Source organism: Priapulus caudatus, unplaced genomic scaffold, assembly GCF_000485595.1.
Source record: "Priapulus caudatus unplaced genomic scaffold, Priapulus_caudatus-5.0.1 Scaffold99, whole genome shotgun sequence".
NCBI classification, from domain to species: Eukaryota; Metazoa; Priapulida; class Priapulimorpha; order Priapulimorphida; family Priapulidae; genus Priapulus; species Priapulus caudatus.
Genome location: NW_014577160.1, coordinates 100170 through 121393, shown reverse-complemented (window position 1 = coordinate 121393; position 21224 = coordinate 100170). Strand labels below are relative to the sequence as shown.

General features: G+C 45.0%; 1 protein-coding gene across 1 annotated transcript in view; it reads right to left on the bottom strand.

Annotated features, from left to right (window-relative positions):
- The window catches only part of LOC106805091 (neuronal cell adhesion molecule-like), a 38010-nt gene that overhangs the window by 6205 nt on the left and 10581 nt on the right, over positions 1-21224 (bottom strand). The window contains exons 4-17 of the mRNA XM_014806570.1: positions 19955-20072; positions 18769-18950; positions 18369-18529; positions 17960-18110; positions 17668-17753; positions 17296-17515; positions 17034-17168; positions 16562-16735; positions 15848-15997; positions 14944-15117; positions 14281-14607; positions 13667-13899; positions 12374-12461; positions 5160-5247 (exon numbers count right to left, since the gene is read on the bottom strand). Coding sequence (XP_014662056.1) covers positions 5160-5247; positions 12374-12461; positions 13667-13899; positions 14281-14607; positions 14944-15117; positions 15848-15997; positions 16562-16735; positions 17034-17168; positions 17296-17515; positions 17668-17753; positions 17960-18110; positions 18369-18529; positions 18769-18950; positions 19955-20072 — 2287 coding nt within the window. The remainder of the gene's footprint in view (positions 1-5159; positions 5248-12373; positions 12462-13666; positions 13900-14280; positions 14608-14943; positions 15118-15847; positions 15998-16561; positions 16736-17033; positions 17169-17295; positions 17516-17667; positions 17754-17959; positions 18111-18368; positions 18530-18768; positions 18951-19954; positions 20073-21224) is intronic.

Below are 21224 nucleotides of genomic sequence, written 5' to 3'. Positions count from 1 at the left end.
ACTATGCTGTAACTGTGACGTCAGCTAGGCTATGCTGTAACTGTGACGTCAGCTAGACTATGCTGTAACTGTGACGTCAGCTAGGCTATGCTGTAACTGTACGAGATGGCGAGGCCATGGAAAACAACTTCAAACTAAACTATGCGTCCTAATTAGGTTTAGTCTCTCTAATCCGTGAAAAATTCGCTGTTCGCTCGATGTAAAAAAAACAAGGCACATGCTTGGCCTTGGAAATTTGCTGCTCGTGGTTATTCGATAAAGTCCCTAGGGAACCTCTCGAGGAAACGAAGCATTTGTTATTGTGGTGCATTTCAAGTTCTTGAATATTTTTAAAGCTACATATAAAATGTAGCATCATATATACATATATATATGATGCTACATTTATATGATATATATATATATATATCCATATTTATACACGAATTTTGCAACATATTTAAATGACACAAGTCCGTGTGATTAATGTATATTTGAATGCCGAGTTAGCTTTATGTTGTCTTTTATTGTAAGTTAATTGTGTCGCCATCTGTCGGACTGCACCGCTGTGTTAAGAGTATCACTTGCAGTCGTCTCTAACTCGCAATAATATTGATGTGGATGTAGCTTAGCAACAAACTAAAGACACTTGGCTGTGGCAGACGACATGTTCGTAGTTACGACTGCTTCCCCAGCACATACCCTCTCTCTCTCTCTCTCTCCCTCTCTCTCTCTCTCTCTCTCTCTCTCTCTCTCTCTCTCTCTCTCTCTCTAACTTTCTCTCTCTCTCAACCCTCCCTCTGTCTTGTCTCTCTCTTTCTTTCTCATGCACCCTATCTCTCAACCCTAGCTCCCTCTTGTCTTATTTTCTCTCTCTCACTCTCTCTCTCTCTCTCTCTCTCTCTCTCTCTCTCTCCGTCTCTGACTGTCTCTTTTTATCTCCCCCCCCCTCTCTCTCTCCATTACTAGCTGCAATAGCTTCGCAACTGACGCAAACCTCGCAATCTTTGTAGCAGATAGACAAGATACGCGCAACCCTGAGAGCAATTTTCGACTTGAATGCATCCGCGCTGCTACGCTCTCTCTCTTTCCCGCCTCCTCCTCCTCCTCCTCTTCCTCCTTCTCTTCCCCATCCCCCGATTGGCGCTCTTTTGAATTTCATCAGCCATTTCAGCAAGACAAATATTTACGACACTGAACTATGCACGCGAGCAAAAACTCGCGCCGCGTTCTACGCGTATTCGTGCTTTACAAAACCGTGGCTGCACTGTAAGCGAAGACGAAGACAGTGAAATCTAGTAAACGCAAAGGAATGCAGAGAGCGAAAACACAGTGACGCCGAAACGAACGCGAGTCTACACCGTCACGTCAACTTCTGCTACGAGTGTGGGGACATTGAATAAAACAATGAAAGTATTGCTAACTATCGCTGAGAGGGTCTATGTCCCCCGGGGTACTGCCGGAACGTACCCTGGGTACGGTCCGGTATACCGGAACGTACCCTGGTACTATCTAATATACCGTACCGTACCTCGCCTACTCCACTAACGAGTCTAGGTAGTCGCCTACGCCTACTCCCTAACCCTAGCCCTAACCCTAACCCTAATCCTAACCCTAATCATATCAAATAGTGACCAGGGTACGTTCTGGTATACCGGACCGTACCCAGGGTACGTTCCGGCAGTACCCTGGGGGACATAGACCCTATGAGCCTAACTATCACTGACTCCCCGTTGAAATCGTGGGACTGCCTGGCGGATGTTCTGTGTTATGTATTTGATTCTTATAACCGCTACGCGAACCATAACCTCTACATGATAAACCATGATTATTGCGTGTAAACCATTCTCAATGTTTACGCAAGCACGTCTATATTGTTTACCACTCCGTCAGCGTATTCGATAAACTTTTCACACGCGGTTCCTTCAACGTAGTTTACTGCTGATACGTCTCATCTCTCACGCATCTAGTCATGAACACGGCTATATTATCTACGTTATACATACAGAACATGTAGTATAGACGTGTCCATGCTAGAACTATGCAGAGCTCAGCAATTCCTCATCCCCACGACAATGATTTAACTCGATCACGAAGATACACTGCGAGACAAAACTACAAACTTAACTATACTGCTACTCACTGAAAGCTAAATGCATAGCTGGCGGTGACTAATGGAAGGCAACATAGACTTAAATAGCTACTCTAGCGGAGCTAACGCGAACGAGGCTTTCGAAATCGCTAACGACTCTCGTAAGGCGAGTAGATGGTGATTAGCAAATTGCGGATATATTTCTCGAGAAGTTCCCGACATTGGTTGCTGAAATATACACCAGTGATCCTCTTACTGAATGCTTATGTATGACAGAAGACTACTAATGACAGAAGGCCTTAATTAGAAGACTAGAACCTACAGAACCTTTTAGACCCTAAGGTAGAAACTCACATATTATTTATATATACCTATATATACCATTCTTTTCATATATATACATTGATGCGTGAGGGGAAATTAGCTTAAGAAACACCCATGTACGAGGGAAAATACATAAAATGAGAGTATGCTATTCTGCAAAAATTATGCAATTTTCGAATCCAGAAATACGCATACAGATATTCCAATTATTAATTCTGGACAGCTAACATATTGCTTGCAATATACTTTATATATTTTCGCGGAAGCAAAAACTTGGATCCTGGTATTTTTTTCTGTAAATAATAATATGTTGCGGGGGAGATTCTATCTCTAAAAACATGATATATGATCTGTTATAATCGTATTTTATTGCCAGCATTCCAAAGCTGGGCAGACTATCTACTCATATCATAAGACGCAGTGGCAGCAAGTAGAGCAGAGGCTCTGAAATCGATCTATACTAGCAGTGCAATACTCCCGGTTAGTCACAACCCCCTGCTATCGAAGTAAGCTATAAAATGAATACTAGTCTGGTGGTCCAAAACCTATCCACCCACATGTGCCGCCCGGTATAAATTGTTAAATAAGATCATGCAATTTTCATTTGGCAAGAATATATTTATGACGCATTTAAATTAATTTTAATAAGAAATGGCACGACACTAGAAGGCACGATTTAGTAACCCATTCACTCATCCATCTAGCTATCAAATTATCTATCTATCGATCCACCCAACCACCCACCAATCTATCCATTCATTTAACCATCCATTCGTCCGTCCGTCCATCCATCCGTCCGATCCATCAACCCGTCCAACCACCCACCCAGTAAATGCTTGTAAACGTATAAGTAAATGATTCACGTCATTGTAATTGACTGCGAGTTACAAAGATGCGCAGCAATTATAAAACAAAAACACTTTCTACAACCCTCGCTATTATCCAAAGTGAACTCCCTTTAGAGACAAGAGTTCAGCAGCAGCAACAACAGCAGCAGTAGTAGTAGTAGCATTAGCAGCAACAACAGCAGCAGCAGTAGGAGCAGTAGCAGCAGCAGCAGCAGCAGTAGCAGTAGCGGTAGCAGTAGCAGCAGTAGCAATAGCACTAGCAGCAGCAACAGCAGCAGCAGCAACAGCAGCAGCAGTAGCAGCAGGGGTCTGTGAGTGCGCAACCATGAAATTTACCTCACACAGACAAAGCTTGCCGGCTATAAATTGCAGTTCGTTTTACGAAGCTACAATTTCAACGTTACTAAAGTAACCAGTCAGTTAGCCATGCAGACACACAGACATCCTTCAAATAGTTGGTCACAGTCAGTAAGTTAAGCTGAACGGGTCTAATTCCCTGTAAGCATTGTTAGAATGCACCTTACCCTAACCCTAGCCTTAACTCTACCCCTAACGTTACATAACCCTAGTCTAACCATAATCTAAAATATCCCTAGGCTTAGTCTTAACTCTAGTCTACCCTTAACCGAACATAACCCCGGCATCCCTAACTCTAACACTAAATCCAACCTTCCAACTACCCTCACCCTAACGGCTAACCTAACACAATCCTAATCTACGGTACCCCCAGTACATCTCCAATTTCTGTATCCAGGGAAACAAGGACCGTCTTAGCAACAATCAGACACTGTCAGGCGGTCTGTCGTTCGGTCGGTCGGTCAACCGAGCAAAGCACACTACGACTACGCACGCATCCTGTTTATGCACAATAGAACGTCTCGGTACCACACTTTTTCTCGCACGGCTACCTCCAGCACTGATGGACCACCCTCTGACTGTGCCCCCGGGGGAGAAAGAAATCCCCGCAGCAGCAACAGGTTTCCGTGAATCGTAAGGGACACCCCGCGTGCGCGGTTAGGCCCCTCCGACCGACCGATCTAGGCCAGTCCCTGCCATCCCGCTCTTCGTTCGTGCTTCCCAGAATTATCACACGTGAAAAAATGCACACTCCTTACCAAGAATTAACGCTGATAACATCACGCCACGAGTGATGTTGCTGTGTGCAGGCGATCGATTCGAATATACAAAATTCCCAGACTTTAATCGCTAGCCGACTAATGTGAATCCAATGCAATGTTTCGCAATGTTCAATGTTAGAACAACGCGTTGTAAAAAATGCGTTAAATCATGTGTTCGCGTAGCTAAACGTGGGCTTTCGCGCAGATGCACTTACAGTAACGGTTGGTTAGTCAGGAATTAACCAGGGGTAAGGTAGTAATTAGCCAAGGATTAGCCAGCAAGTGGTTGCCCAGGGGTTTGTTAGTAGTTATCCAGGGGTGAGCCAGGAGTCATTCAGGGGTTAGTTACGAGTTATCCAGGGGTTAGCAAGTGGTTATCCAGGAGTTATTCAGAGGTTATCCAGGGGTTAGCCAAGGGTTGACCAGGTGTTAGCCAAGGGTTATGCAGTGGTTATCCAAGGGTTGTCCAGGGGTTATGCAGTGGTTATCCAAGGGTTAGCCAAGGGTGGTTATCCAGGGGTTATGCAGTGGTTGTCCAGGGGATAGACAAGGGTTGTCCAGGGGTTATGCAGGGGTTAGTCAATGGTTGGCCATGGGCTAGCAAATGGTTGGCCAGGGGTTAGCCAAGGGTTGTCCAGGGGTTATGCAGTGGTTATCCAGGGGTTAGCCAAGGGTTGTCCAGGGGTTATGCAGTGGTTATCCAGGGGTTAGCCAAGGGGTTTTATGGACAACCTCCAATACACAATTCCGAACACATCACACTCGTATCGGCGCCGCGCGTTACACGGACACACGTACCGGCAGCATCCAGCGACGAGTATGACCGTGACGATGACAGCACCTATAATGCAGCCGATGATGATGCCAACGTTGACGAAACCGACGTCTGCAACGAGAAAAGAGCAAGCGAACCTCATTACACCTCCTGCAAACGTGAGAGAGAGCGATGACGCGAGTGAATTGTGATCTTTAACGATGCAAGTTGACACAGTAGCTATAACGACACCCAAGTGAAAAACGACATGGTAGAAAGAAGGTACATAGGAAACAGCAGTGCTAAGTGACAATTACACACACACATACGCACGAACGTGTGCATGCATGAACACGCGAACGAACGCACGAATGCCCGCGGGCGCATGTACATACACAACTATAAGAAGAATATTGTTAACTTTGAATTCATACTCGAGGACCGTCATTGCTGGAAATCCGAAAGTAGGCAAGCCACGCATCACAATACATGCTAGCACCGTTTCATTTCACACCACTCACAATACAGGTGATACAATATAAAACATGAGAATAGACAGCAATAGGGGGGTTCACTGTGTTACACGTGTGCTGAGCTTGCACATCACACATGGACCACAAGTGCACAGAACACAGACTAGGTGAAGAGCGATCGGTGACAGACGTGTTCTGCCCTACTTCTTTCCCGGACACGCTCCAATACACAATTCAGAACATATGACACAATTTCTCAGAAAATGCCCAAAAAATGAAGTCAATGAAAGGTCAAGGCCACAGAGAGAAACACAGGTTTGTACACACAGTTTCTCCCATGAACAACGCTACCAAATACCATATACATCTCCACCAGAGCAATTCCTAGAAGTATATATGACTATGCATTACACTTCTTGACATGTTGTGTTTATACTGAGGTTGCTTGTAAGAAATGCATCCGTACCGTTAAACAAATATCACACGCATGCTAACATTACAAGCAAGCACTGTGAAATTGAAAGAGAAACAGCTGTATGCATGTACGATACTAAGACATTTTATTACCATCGCTCAGCTGTTGCATACAGTCAGCTTACGCACGTACAATCTAACACGGCACATTCTACACTATCAAATATATATTTGCACAACCTACTGGACACACCTTCCAGGATTCATTTTGTAAACATAAACACGTATTACACCATAAACTTTAGGTTATTAATATACAGGTAATAATAAAATACAAGTAAAAATATTCCGAAGATGTTTTTGGTTACAAATACATTAACCTGTCTGAATACTGTGTTCATGAACAAATGAATGAATGAGTGAATTGAATAATGAACAAATCAATGAGCAAATGAATGTGCAAATGAAATGCCACTCGGTATATTTAGGAGAGAAAGAGAGACGACAGGGAGAGAGAGATTGAGATGAGAGAGATTGAGATGAGAGAGAGCGAGAGAGAGAGAGAGCGCGAGAGAGAGCGAGAGAGATTGAGATGAGAGAGAGCGAGAGAGATTGAGATGAGAGAGAGCGAGAGAGAGAGAGAGAGAGAGAGAGAGATGAGAAAGTGAGAGCGAGAGAGAGATGAGAAAGTGAGAGAGAGAGAGAGAGAGAGAGAGAGAGAGAGAGAGCGAGAGAGAGGAGCGAGAAGAGAGAGAGAGAGAGAGAGAGGAAGAGAGGAGAGAGAGAGAGAGAGAGAGGAAGAAAGTGAGAGAAAGAAAGAGAGAGAAGAGAGAGAGGAGAGAGAAGAGAGAGAGATAGAAAGTGAGAGAGAGAGAGAGAGAAGACGAGAAAGATGAGAGAGAGAGAGAGAGAGAGAAGAGAGATACGAGAGAGGAGAGAGAGAGAGAGAGAGAGAGAGAGAAAGAGAGAGAGAGAGAGAGAGAAAGAGAGAGAGAGAGAAGAGAAGAGAGAGAGAGAGAGAGAGAAGGGAGAGAGAACAGAGAGAGAGAGAGAGCAGAGAGAGAAAGAGAGGAGAGCGAAGGAGAAGAAGGAAGAGAGGAAGAGAGAGAGAGAGAGAGAGGAGAGAGAGAGCGAGGACAGAGAGAGAGAGAGAGAGCGAGAGAGAGAGAGGAGAGAGCGAGAGAGCGAGCCGGAGAGAGAGAAGAGAGAGAGAGATTGGAGATGAGAGAGATTGAGATGAGAGAGAGAGAGAGAGATGAAGAGCGAGCTTGAGAGAGAAGACGAGAGCCGAGAGAGAGAGAGGAGAGAGAGATGAGAAAGTGAAGAGCGAGAAAGAGAGAGAGAGAGAAGAGAGAGAGGAAAGAAGAGAGAGAGAGAGATGAAGAGAGAGAGAGAGAGAGAGAGAAAGAGAGAGAGAGAGAGAGGAGAGAAGAGAAGAGACGAGAGAGAGAAGAGAGAGAGGAAGAGAGAGAGAGAGAGAGAGAGAGAGAGAGAGAGAGAGAGAGATGAGAGAGAGAGAGAGAGAGAGAGAGAGAGAGAGAGAGAGAGAGAAGAGAGAGAGAGAGAGACTGCTCTAGCTATCACTCTGCATTTATGAAACCCTGAACTCATGGCTCGGCTAGTGAAGCCCACAGCCCACAGCTGGTTGCTATTAGATGCACTACTCCGCTTCACAGCACCATAGCTCATTAATAGTCTCTCCTCCTCCTCCTCCTCCTCCTCCTCTTCCTCCTCCTCCTCATCCTCCTCCTCCTCCTCCACCTCCTCCTCCTCCTCATTGGCACAACATAAACCACAAACACCATGACCAGTACACGCGGAAACCCACGTGCGATCGTAACGGTCGTAAACGTGTACAATAAAATACAAAGTAAAATTGTCGCAAAAACATCGATGTGAAATCGTAACGCGTCAATAAGAGATTTCATTTCACCATACAGTAAATACCATTCACGAACACGTATAAATCTGGCTAAAATAGAGAAAAATAAATCTGGCTAAAATAGAGAAAATATGCACGACCCTGTAAACAAGAAAACAAACTTGTTTATCTTCCGTTTAAATAAACTCGTACGTAACATAGTCATACAATGACTTCCAACATAGAATACTGACCCGCAGGTGGAAAGGAATATAATACACTGTCACGTCGCTGATCTGCAGGCTACAAACATTCGACCTCTGCATCGTAACTTCTAAAGGTCATTCATTCATCATGTTGCTGCAAGATGCCACGCATGCTACAGCATGCCGCAATAACTAACATTGTAACAACCATGAAATATTCCAGGGTTAGTAAGCAGCAACCAGTGCAGTAAAAGCTTCTGATAACAAACAAACAAAATCATTACAAGCTGTGCCCACACACTTCGTTCCCTCACACCGTGACAGTGCAGCGAAACTTGAGCGAGACACCTAATCATTACGTGACACTGGTCTCTTGAGAATTGCGTAAACACGAGATACCAAAATGTTCCAAAATGGCAAAGTTTAATTTAATCAAGAGCCCAAAATAGAAAATTTCTATAGAATTCATATAGAATACTTTCCTATTATGAACTTGATTAAATTCAACTTTGCCATTTTGATTTAATGCATACCGATCCACGAACGATAGAGTTAGACTTAGCTCACAGAACAATCAACCGTTTATTTCTTATAATTATGATTATGATCGTTAACCGATGGTGCATAAATGCAGTTAATTGCTTCCTAGTATTTTTCTCAATTACTCAGGTAAGAGTTTTAGACTCCATGCAAGGATTATGCCACAACTACTAGAACGGCAAAAATATAATTAACAATATTTCGACTAATATAAACGGGGATAATTCAAGTTCGACAATAAAATGCTGCCAATTTGGCTATGGTGATAGATTTATAAAGGAAGAAAGAAACAAAAAAAACCTAATCGAAATAAAGCGAAGAAATGAAGATGAGAAAGTAGAAGAAGAAGATGAAGAAGAAGAAGAAAAAAAAGAAGAAGGAGGAGGAGAAGGAGAAGTAACAGAAATAGATGGAAGAAGAAAAAGAAGAAAAAAACAGAATAAGGAGAAGAAGAAGAGCAAGAAGAAGAAAAAGAAGAAGAAGAAGACGAGGAGGAACAAGTAGTTCTCAGGGACAAGGAATACTGCCACGCGAAGGGCGTTATACATCTAGTTTTTACATGCAAGGAGGCAGCAGCGCTAATTCTGCAATGCTGATGTTCAGCTCGCAGAAACACGCCTATATGAAGCTTCATAATTATCACGTGTATAAAATATTGCAAATAATTAACGGCGAACATTTCAATGACACGGCAATTAACTTGGATAAACACAGACAAAATAAATCAACCCGTGTAAAACATGTTTTTGCATTTCCTTTGGATACTGGCAGGCGGTTTACAAGAGTAAGAAAATCATGAAACAAGCGCCTCTGCCCACAGGCACTTGGAGCAATTTAGCCTGCAGTCACGCCACATGCACGCTGGCGCACATTTACACGCACGCGCACACACACGCACACGCACGCACGCACGCACGCACGCACGCACACACACACACACACACACACACACACATATATACACTATATATATATAAATATATAGCGCGTGCGTGCGTGCGTGCGTGCGTGCGTAAATGTGCAGCGGCATGCATGTGGCGTGACTGTAGCCTGAAGAGCTCCAAGTGCCTGTGCCTCTGTCTGCACTATATCCCCTCCACCCTGGCACCCATACAGAGCAACTAGCTACACTCCACTAGTGATAGTCAGCGTAATGAAACGTCTTTAGCATCTTGTGTTTTGCTGGCTTGCGTCAGCTATATACGGACTAGACATAGTAGTGGTTATATGATAATAGATATACTATATATATATATCAGGAGTAGATAATAGGGAATCCCTATTAATAGGGGATTCCCTATGATCTACTTCTGATATATATGGATAGGTAAATAGATATATCTGTGATGCGTACATGGATAATTCGCATTGTTAATGAATAATGACCCGTGGAAACCATATAACGTGTAATTGTGCGTAAACGCAAGTGGTCACTTTACACAGATATGCAAGCTAGACTCTAGAGCTCCACCGTGGAACGCATATTGGACATTACACAATAACTTGCGTCACACCATGAAAGGATTTCGTGTGATACTTCGACGAAGGCGGCACAGCAGTGATCACAATTAAGACTATACTAGAAGTTAAGCAATACCGTTAAACCCTTATTATACTCATGTCATGATGCACAGTACACTATCACAGCGCACGATGCCACTGAAAGTACTGTACACTCATTTGAAATCACCCTGACTCATGAACGCTGTCAGTGAGTAATGCCCATAAAAAGACTAATAACTGGACTAGGCACGCAACCGTAGGTTCTGTACTAGAATATTGGCCTGGAAGATGATTGAGATGAAGAACTGACTGGAGATTCCAGTAGTTCATAAACTGGTGTTTATAATATGCTAATGTTGGTAGTTAGCAGTAAGGTTTCGTACTAACCCTAGAACCTTATAACAGACCTTGACCAGATCGTGATATACGCCAATGTTGGTAACTAGCAATAAGGTTTCTCCCTAACCCTAACCTTAATCGTAGATCTTTACCAAAAGTAAGTATCACGAATCGTAAAAAAACTGCTTGTCGCAACGCAACTAACACAACCAGCTAGCCCGGCCAGGCTCTCCGACTGTTACACGGCGTAGTGTTAAGGGAGACGGAAACTTGTGGCTACCAAACAGCCTGCTTCACACATGACCCAATGCTTACCTACAGCCTCACGACACCCTCCCCCCTCCACACTCTCAAGTTTTAATTTATTCACATCATCGCGAGCCGATGTCATAAGTAGGGTGTGGAGCACGATCATTTTCTTACACACGCCAGCAGAATGTTTTATGCAGCAGCTGAGTATTTGCGAACGAGCGGTCGCCCTCTGATCGAACGTTTATTGATCGGGCAATAATATCAAATTCATATTAAAATAAAAATCACAACGTCCTGTGTGCTAATCACAACAGGTCACCGTGTTTGCCAACTAGTGACAGATCGATCGACAATTCGGAGAGACCGCTCTCCCCATTATAGCATTACACTCGAACTCGCTACAGCAGTCGTGCGGACGTAGCATGGAGAGAAGATTAGATTACCAACCCACAGCTAAGGCTTGGCTACTCCCTATCGCGTGATTTATTTCCCTGACGTTGTAGGAACTCGGCCGTATCGTGTGGATCGGCATCGGGAAGAGGGGGGGGGATGCGTTCTGACAGATAGAGCGACGATATACAGCATGTAACTGATAACCACACCCGTCGTTGGGTTTTAACACCTCACGGTCGCTATCCCTATCCCTATCCCTAACCCTACATGTGTTAACAATGTATTATTAATTTTCAATTTAATTTAATTCATTTTATTTATTAATTGATTTAGGGTAGGGATTCTAAGCCTTTTATTTCTAAGCGACTTTTGTCTTCACACTGCCGATTGTCGGTTGTATAATTGGGAAGTTGGTCTAATTCGCCAATTTGTCTTCATAAAATCTGTAGTGTAAACCCAGCTTTACATTAATCCCACACGTGCGACTGACAGCCATTTAAATGGAACAGCCGACTCTGTTGCTGTCATCATTGAAAATGAGAGTAAGTGTATCAAAGGCTATGCGTCGACAGTACGATTTACCAGCGCGGACTACAAATTTAAAGCAAGATACTAATTAATCCAATTAACATGACAGCAGTGTAAAACGTAATTAATAACTTTGGATTAATACATAATTAAAAACTTTCTCCATGAGCAGACGGGTATTTCTTGGCTATATCGCGGCACTGGATCAGTAACTAAACTTGTGTGCTTATCTTAGTGTTTATCTGCTTAACATTTGCTACTAAAGTACAACCGTTTGTTAGCCACAAAAACACGAGGCTACAGACCGTAAAATGTAAATGCATCAGCGTAATGACTGTACAGTGTACAGACCATGACATAGCAACATTCAGGTATGACATAACAGATGTATACAGCGACACCAACTCATTACTACTACAATGTAGCGAGCTTGGTTGACAGGGGCCAAGAATGTGTCACCAGGTTTAGCGCGTGGTATGCAGTAACAAGGGTGAACTACAGAGAATTTCACTCTATTGATTACATACACTTGTAATTCTATATACGCGCTCAGTGAGGCAAACATGCCAAACATGTTTTTGCTTCACACAATTTTTTGAACAACACTAGAGGCACCAAACCACCCTTCCACTCACAGATGTAACACAGGCAAAAGCCATAACATGACAAAGAAATTGTGTAGTACATATACATATATCTGTGTAAACATATATCCTAAAATTCAATTTGAATATAGAAAGGTTCCCAACCTTTAATGCAAAGCATTGCAGACTCCGCCTCGCTGTAAGGTCCCACCTGCGTCTCGGAACCATCGAACGTTACCGCAGCAACCCTGAACTGTAAAGCAAATCCACGTCTTAGCATCCAAATAATTCACAGCCATCTATTCGTCTGCAACCGAGTAATACTGAACTAACAATATCATCTGGCAAACGAATCCGTTTACCTCGCAAGTACTGCTGCAGCAAATTACGGATGACATATAGGCTATTACCCGAGGAAATATCCCTCGGTAATATGGCGAACTTGCTGTCAATCCGTAAGTTAATTACCAGCTCTGAACACTAGTGATATTTCCCATAGTAAGACAGCAGGCCTACAGCTCCTCCCCTGCCAAATCTCATGCTGATTTGACTAACGCGACTGCAGATAAAACCTATTGTTCGAACAGAAATTGCACTACGTTTGATAACAGATCTATTCGTCCGAGCGTGATGACCACGCCCCACCTCACCTAACTGACAAGCCCCCCTACAGGGCGGTGCACACAGCGGCAGCCCTTCCCCCAGGGGACATGGGACACGGCCCTAACCTCAACCTAACCCTAACATAATCAAACCTTATCCTCAACCTAACTGTAACTTCTACCTAACTTAACCCAACCCTAACCTTAACCCTAACCAAACATTAACTTAACCCAACCCTAACCCCAACCTCAACCTAACAAACCCCTAACCTCAACCTAACCCACCCGAACCTCAACCAAACCTAACCCTAACCTCAACCTAGCCTCAACCTAACCCTAACCAAACCCTAACCTCAGCCTAACAAAACCCTAACCTCTACCTAACAAAACCCTAACCTCACTCAACCTAACCAAACCCTAACCTCAACCTAACCAAACCCTAACCTCAACCTAACCAAACGCTAACCTCAACCTAACAAAACCCTAACCTCAAACTAACCTCATCCTTACCATAACCCAACCCTAACCTCAACCTAACCCTAACCTCAACCTAACCCTAAACTCAACCTAACCCTAACCTTACCATAACCCAACCCTAACCTAACCCTAACCTCAACCTAACCCAACCCTAACCTCAACCACGTAAGCAAAAGAGCCTCTGCGGTGCAGACACCCCGCACCCCCGGGAATACTCCAGGAGAGGCAGGAATACTCCAGGAAAGGTACGAATACACCAGGAGAGACTGGAATACTCCAGGAGAGGCAGGAATACTCCAGGAAAGGTACGAATACACCAGGAGAGGCAGGAATACTCCAGGAGAGGCAGGAATACTCCAGGAGATGCAGGAATACTCACGTCGTACTTGCGTTCACCGTCGCAGTCAACCACGACGAGCAACCCGGACGCGTTCGCGACATCAATCTGCTGCGTCACCTGCCACTCCTCTCCGCCATCGCCTCCCTCGCTCGCTGACACCTCGAGAAGAAAGTACTCGAGGTGTCCGTTGTAGTACTCCTCCTCCGCGACCTTCACCAGCACTCGGTCAGCATCCACGATCTCGATCGTCGGCGGGCCGAGCAGCGGCGGCGCTGTCGACGGGAAAGATGGCGCCGCCGTCAGTTGTAGTCGGCGTAGTCATAGCGCCGTGTCGCGTGCGAGATGTTAACGAATTTGTTAACGAACCGGTATGCTGCGAATACGCCGGGATTTTTCGCGAATCGTTTCCGTTCAAACGGACGTTTCGTTACGATAAAGACATCCGAGAATCGCATTTACGACGATACAATACGATACTTTTACAATGATGCACGGGCCTTGACCCCCCCCCCCCACCGCCGCAAATCGCGACGCAGTACCCCGCATGACCTGTCCTCCCGACAGTTCCACTGATGCAGCAGACATGCACAGAGCCCGACGCCGCAGGGACGACGTAGACTCAAGCGACAGCTACGCTAAGGGCCGCCACTTACCTCCTATCAGCGTCTCGGCGCCGACGGTGTCTGATGGCGCGGAGCATCCGGCGCCGTTGCAGGCGGTGACGGCGACCTCGTAGTAACACCAGCCGTGCAGTCCCGCGACCTCGTACAACAGCGAGCCGCTGCTGCCCCCCGCGTCCTCCGCGTCCGCCGCCGACACCGCGAACGTTCTGTTGTCGACGACATCGGAGCCGTTGTAGATGGCGCTGACGATGTACTCGGCGACGACGCCGTTGGGGACGTGCGGCGGTTGCCAGGCGACCATCATCGAGCTGCTGGTCGTTGTGACGATGGCGACGTTGTGGGGAGGGTCCGCCGGAACTGCACCATGGGGAAAAAAACAAGAGAGCTACAGTGACACGTGGATACTGGCATGAAGGATAGGAGAGAACGCACCAAATCAAAAGAATCGAAGACAAGTCTACACAGTGCAGGTGTAATTTGGCACCAAGGACAATTTTGGCATTTCCGTTAAGTGTTATACAGTGGAACCTCCTCTGCGGAACGGACACCTGTCTATAAAGGACATTGTTGGCGTTCCCTCATTGAGTGGTATCTACATACTATAACCACATCTAACGAATCGACCCCCCACTCAAACACAAGAGGCCCACAGAACGGTCGCCACGACGACGGCCGCGACAACGACGGTCTCACCGGCTTCCATAGTCGTCTCGCTCTTCATGTTGTTGACGCCGTCCTCGACGCCGCCGACGCCGGCGTGCGTGAAGGCGAGCACGTAGAATCGGTACGTCGTGTAGGGAAGCAGGCCCGTCAGCTCCACACTGCGCTTCGAGATGCCCTCCACTCGCGTGCTGTTCCAGCGCAGGTCTGCGAAGGAAAACGCACACACCATCGTCACGACAACACACACGAGGCACCGTCGATCGCGCAGATTACCTCATACACAGGGTGAAACTAATAGTAATACAATATATGATGTAATGTAATTGACGCTCGCTGGCTCGCTCACACGCCACGCCACATTATCCCTCACACCATGCCACACCACACCTCACAACACGCCACACTATGCCTCACACCACGCCACACAATGCCTTACATCACGCCACATTATGCCTCACATCACGCCACACTATGCCTCACACCACGCCATACTATGCCTCACACCACGCCACACTATGCCTCACACCACGCCACACTATGCCTCACACCATGCCACACTATGCCTCACACCACGCCACACTATGCCTCACACATGCCACACTATGCGTCACACCACACCACACTATGCCTTACATCACGCCACACTATGCCACACACCACCACACTATGCCTTACATCACGCCACACTATGTCACACACCACGCCACACTATGCCACACACCACACCACACTATGCCTTACACCACGCCACACTATGCCTCACACCACGCCACACTATGCCTCACACCACGCCACACTATGCCTCACACCACGCCACACTATGCCTCACACCGCGCCACACTATCCCTCACACCACGCCACACTATGCCTCGCCCCACGCCTCACACCACGCCACACTATGCCTCGCCCCACAGTAACCAGCATCATTGCTTACCTGGGCCGCTGCTCTGCGCCTCGGTGTACTGAACGTAGTAGCCCTGTATGAGACCCACCGCGTCCGCACAGTTCTCAATCTTCGACCAGCTGACCGTCAGCGAGCGAGACGTCTTTCCCGCCGCGCCGAATTCGGGCGCGACCTGAGGCACTGTGGGTAACAAACAACAAACCAATCACATTCGCGCGAACAGTCGCACAGATAGAAACGACTGCGAATGGCTTTTCCCGATATTCTAAATGGGCAAATATACAAAAACGCATCTATGTAGCGCTCAAAATTGTACGTTTTTAAAAGGCATGAGCAGTTTTTTTTACAGATATGTTTCATGTCGATAGTAACATGATAGAGTGATAGGTAGATATGGATAGAGCCTAACAATAACCGCATTTTCAAAAGAACGAGCAGCCTTCTATAACTACATTATATATATATATAGACATATATATATATATGTCTATAGCTATAGTGTGAACCGGCGTTATCCTCCGATAGGTTTCGTGTTATAGCATATAATAGGAGCGAATATATATATATATATAATATAAATATATATAATATATATATATAATAGAAGCGAAACATAGCTTTCTACATGAGAGAGTCCCCCCAAACCCTGCTAAACACCAGCCGATGTCACAGCAGAGGTGGCCAACGATTCCAACGTTCACGCAAAACGATGCTGCCGATTCACGAGGCAGAACGAGCCCCTACCTCCATTGTAGATGTATGTGCACGGACTCCTCTCCATGCCACTAGATGTCACCGCCGTGTCCGCCGACACCCAGAACTGTAGAGTCATGTTCTGTGCGTAAGGCAGCACCTTGTTCCACTGAGCCTCGCTAGCTGGTATGATCTCCCATTGCAGCTCCGAATCCGGCTTGCAATCTACATGCAAAAATGTCACAACGGCAGATAAATAATACGAGCGCGTACGAAAGACAAACCGGTTCGTCCTCCACACAAACGCATCAACGAAGGCGTGGCAACCGGGCAAGAATTACACCCGATACACTATAATATGCAACGCGATATATGCGCTACATAATGTGAAACGTATCAAAATTCTCATTATATAAGTTCAAAACTCGTTTTCGTTATCGGTTTCATGACGAAACCTAAGCACTGGGTGCTAGCCATGCTTCTATATATACCTGTCCTTCCACCTGACATTGATAAAACATACCTGACGTTGGTGGCATGACATCACACCACATGATAGTATAGGTAGAGACGGACAGCGTAGGCGATTTATCCCACGTCACCTCATACTCCTCTCCTCTATTCTTCACGGCTAGTGGATTACCAACTTTAGCCGGCACTGAAAGCAACGAGTGGGATCACGTTCAGTTGCCAACAAGTGCAATCGAGAAACAAAAAATATTCGATATAAAACGAAGGGTGGCACGCATTTTCCAGCACAAGCGCGACCGTGGCGTTAAACTTACGGTCGCTCGCTTTGCCGATGTAGATATGGCTCTTATTGTCCGACTTTCCGACGTGGTTTTTCGCAATGATGTCGACGCTGGAGCCGCAGTGTTTGCTGGCCATGAACGTGTAGGACGTGGAGGTAACCGTGGTGTCCTGCCGCAACTCAAGCTTGCACTCGCTCTTCACAGACAGCGTGTAAACAAAATTCTTGCCATTCCTGTCCGATTCTGCCACGTCCTGCGGCACGAAACAATGCTTGTTGAATGCTTGATAATGTGTGAACGTGTGTCGCATTACGTTTGCTATAATAACACTTCTAATATATGCACATATATATATATATATATTATATATATACTGTGACACCTGAACCAGAAATTTAGTTTTACCTGCCAAAAGATCGTAATATTTCTCATATCATCACTGTTCACCGACTTGTAAGCTCCCTGGACGATGGCAGGAGCAACATAGGGAACTGCAAACGTCATCAAAATTACCCATAATTGAGGTTTAGTAATATATAGTACACAGAACTACACAATCAGTAAACAAATGGACACCGTGGATATCGCGACATACAATATACAGACTATCAATTCATCTCATATTGGACCCTTGTTCAACAGAAGACACAATCAAACGTATGGCATTAAAAATACAGAAGGGAGTTGTAGTACATACCATCGGCAGCAGTTTTATTGATAATAGAGCTGTAGTTGCTCCAATAGTAATTGTTGACACGGTCCATGCGTGTTCTCAGGTTTAATGTGTAGTCGGTATAGGGAATCAGGTCGGAAATTGTGGCATTCAAATAATGCCCGACATATATTTCCTGGGGCAAAAGAACGTCATAATTATTCACGAGTGAGCTCAGTTCGCTCGCATCAACGCACATAGGAAGCTTAATAAATTTTAACAATTCTTACATACTAATAACCGATTAGTCATACTCAACAAATTTCATATGATTTTAAATAATAATTTTATTGAAATTATGGGATGTCACAAATTAGGTTCAGCTTTGAACATGTCTGACTCATTATACGTTAATTGCCCAGGAAGGACCCTGTATTCATACATCAACACTTACCATAGGACTGCTCTTGTCCCATTCAGACCAGTATTTCACTTCGTAGGCGAGCTGTGCTCCATAGGCACGCATTCCGTAAGGATGGTTCCAGGTCAGGTCAAAGCTGCTACTTTCAACAGAGTTCTTATCGACCTTAAAGTCCTGTGGCAGATCAGGCTTGACTGTAAAAACAAGTGTGAGTGGAGAATGAGTAACAAATATTGGCTCCTGGTGTCCTCACTCTCTGGCATGCCGGGGTCTGGAGTGCCGGGGGTGGATTTTCTACGGCCCGTCGGGCTTGCTAGTATTAGAAATGTCAGGCTCGAGCCTTAAAATATGGGCATCGGGGCCCCTTATGATTTCGACCCATGTTTTGGAAATCAATACAAATGATTACGCTACGGCGCTTTTGGATACTTACTAATGTCATCATATATGACATGGTATGTTTCTTCCTTCCATCCGACGTCATTGATAATTCGTATTTTGACATCATAGTTGTAGTCGGGATGAATGTCACTACCAGAAATATAGCACACGTTGTCCCCCGTATCTTCAGGGCAGTCCTTCCATGGTATGATGTTGCCACTAACTGACTTCATACTGAAAACAGGAAAAAGCGTATGCTATTAACGACCACACATGATAATGATTAGACTAGCCAGACATTCACCATTACTGTACCAATGCCACCAAGTTTTATAACAGAATGCCACAGTACAGGCAAGATAAAGTAAACATTTAAGAGTATCACTAGCCACCTTCATGTTTATATTAGCAGCATGTCCAGGTTATGTACTACTGGGTGGTTCGCTTACACGCTAGCTTTCAACTTCCATGCAAAAACGTCTAGCCACTATAAATGTAGCATGCGCCGAGCAGCAGACACAGATATTCTAACAAGAGTAGCTATTACCACAAACTATATTTATGCAAAATCAACCATTAGACATACCCATGCAACATGGTTTCATAATTTAATTTTACACACGCACACAACTAAATTGCGGTTACATCGTAGTTTGAAGACGTACAAATAGCATGTACACATAATTATAACAACAAGCATTATCGAAACTCAAACCAGATCTGCACACATTTAAGCACTTCAGTGGCATACGATTTTAAACACAGGAAACACTTGGTGTGGAAGCACATTTACTTTCACTAAATAAAAACCATTCATGTTCAGCTTACAGATCAGGGTTCAAAGCTACCACTGGAAGTCACTACCTTTGCAAAATGCGATAAATAAATAACAGCTGCAATTTTACTACACTAAGTGGCGAATACAAATGGCGAATGGCTTAAATGCTCACAAAATTAAGACTGAATAAAGAAATCGTCAAATATCATTGTTGTATTGTAAAAAAAATTTCTACACCTCTTTTCCCATACCCATTACCTGTTTATGCCTTGCTTAGCACATACAATAAAGTGAACTGTGGCTATAGTTTTTCAGTGGTGGCTAAAAAATAACTTTGGTGGCTCAAGTCTTGGATCACACTTTTTAAAACATCCAGAGGGTTTTTTGTTAGCAGAAAATGCAATTCATACCAGCTGTTACTGTTATGCTTACACTTACCACATGACCAGCGGACACTTACCTAACTTTATATGACACATTATATAAATATGCCTGATCATCCCCTGGAACCCAGCTTATCGTCATATCTTGGGCATTTCTAGATACAAAGCTCACGTTCTTCAAAGGTGCAGGTTGTGCTAGAACATTAAAAGAAATCATACATAGAATATACATACTTACTACTTACTACTTATTATAGTGCAGGGCTACTGCTGGCTGGCATTTGCCACCTTCACAAAATGCGATAAATAAATACCAGTGGCGACTTTACTTTACTAAGTGGCGAATACGATTCATTGGCGAATGATTTAATCGCTCACAAAATTACAAGTGAATAATGAAATCGTCCTCAAAAAAGTTTTTCATATACGCACTACTTTCAATCGTTAAAGGAGAACACTAGCATTATGCTGCATATAAAAAAATTTCCCCACTATTCAACAACATTACATGCAGATTTTTGCCATTGAATCTTATTTAGATTTAACCATAGTTAAAACTCCGAAAAATAAAAAAAACACACTCAGTATTTATCTACTTCCTCAGCGAACCAAAACAATATTTCCCTTTAAGATTAGCCACCGCATATCAATGCGTCCAAGAAACGCGAGCGCCAGAGTGGAATCAATCGCAACAGTAGGAGCCTTCCACCGCATCTACAGTATTGTAAGTCTTTCCTACTTGTCAATCGAAGACAGAAATCAAGAACGAAGAAAGTCAGAATCAAGAAACGAGACAAGTCGCAGCCGAATGAAACGAGATGCAGGATTCTTCGACCGCGTCTACAATACTCACAATAGATGTAGACGTTCCTGAGGCCTGGCAGGTCGTCCCACGCCACCTGCAGTCGGCAAGTAACCATGTAGAGCGTCCGGCATCGTCGTGCTTGCTCGCGGCGACGACGTACAGCTGCACGTGCGAGGCGTCCGATCATCGTCACGTCGCTGTCGTTCACTGCCGACTCCGTCGCCCTCGGAGTACCTCATGAAGAAGGGCAGCGACTGGCCCGCGCGTCTTCCGGCGCGCACGTTATGTTAAGCTCTCACCCTCTTCTATCGTGATGTGCATCCTCGCGTGATTTCTGCGGAACGTGTCGACGATGAGCCGCGATTCAGGCTCCGGATCGACGTAGGGACGTAAGCCAACGCGAGAGTATGTAAGCTACATTGGTTGGCTTACGCGAGATGCAACACATATTTGAAGCAATCTGTAGTTTCTGGCCATCAATTAGTAGTTCGAGGGTCACTACGTGACCCGAGGTTGCTAGGGGGGGGTCAGCTGCCCCCATG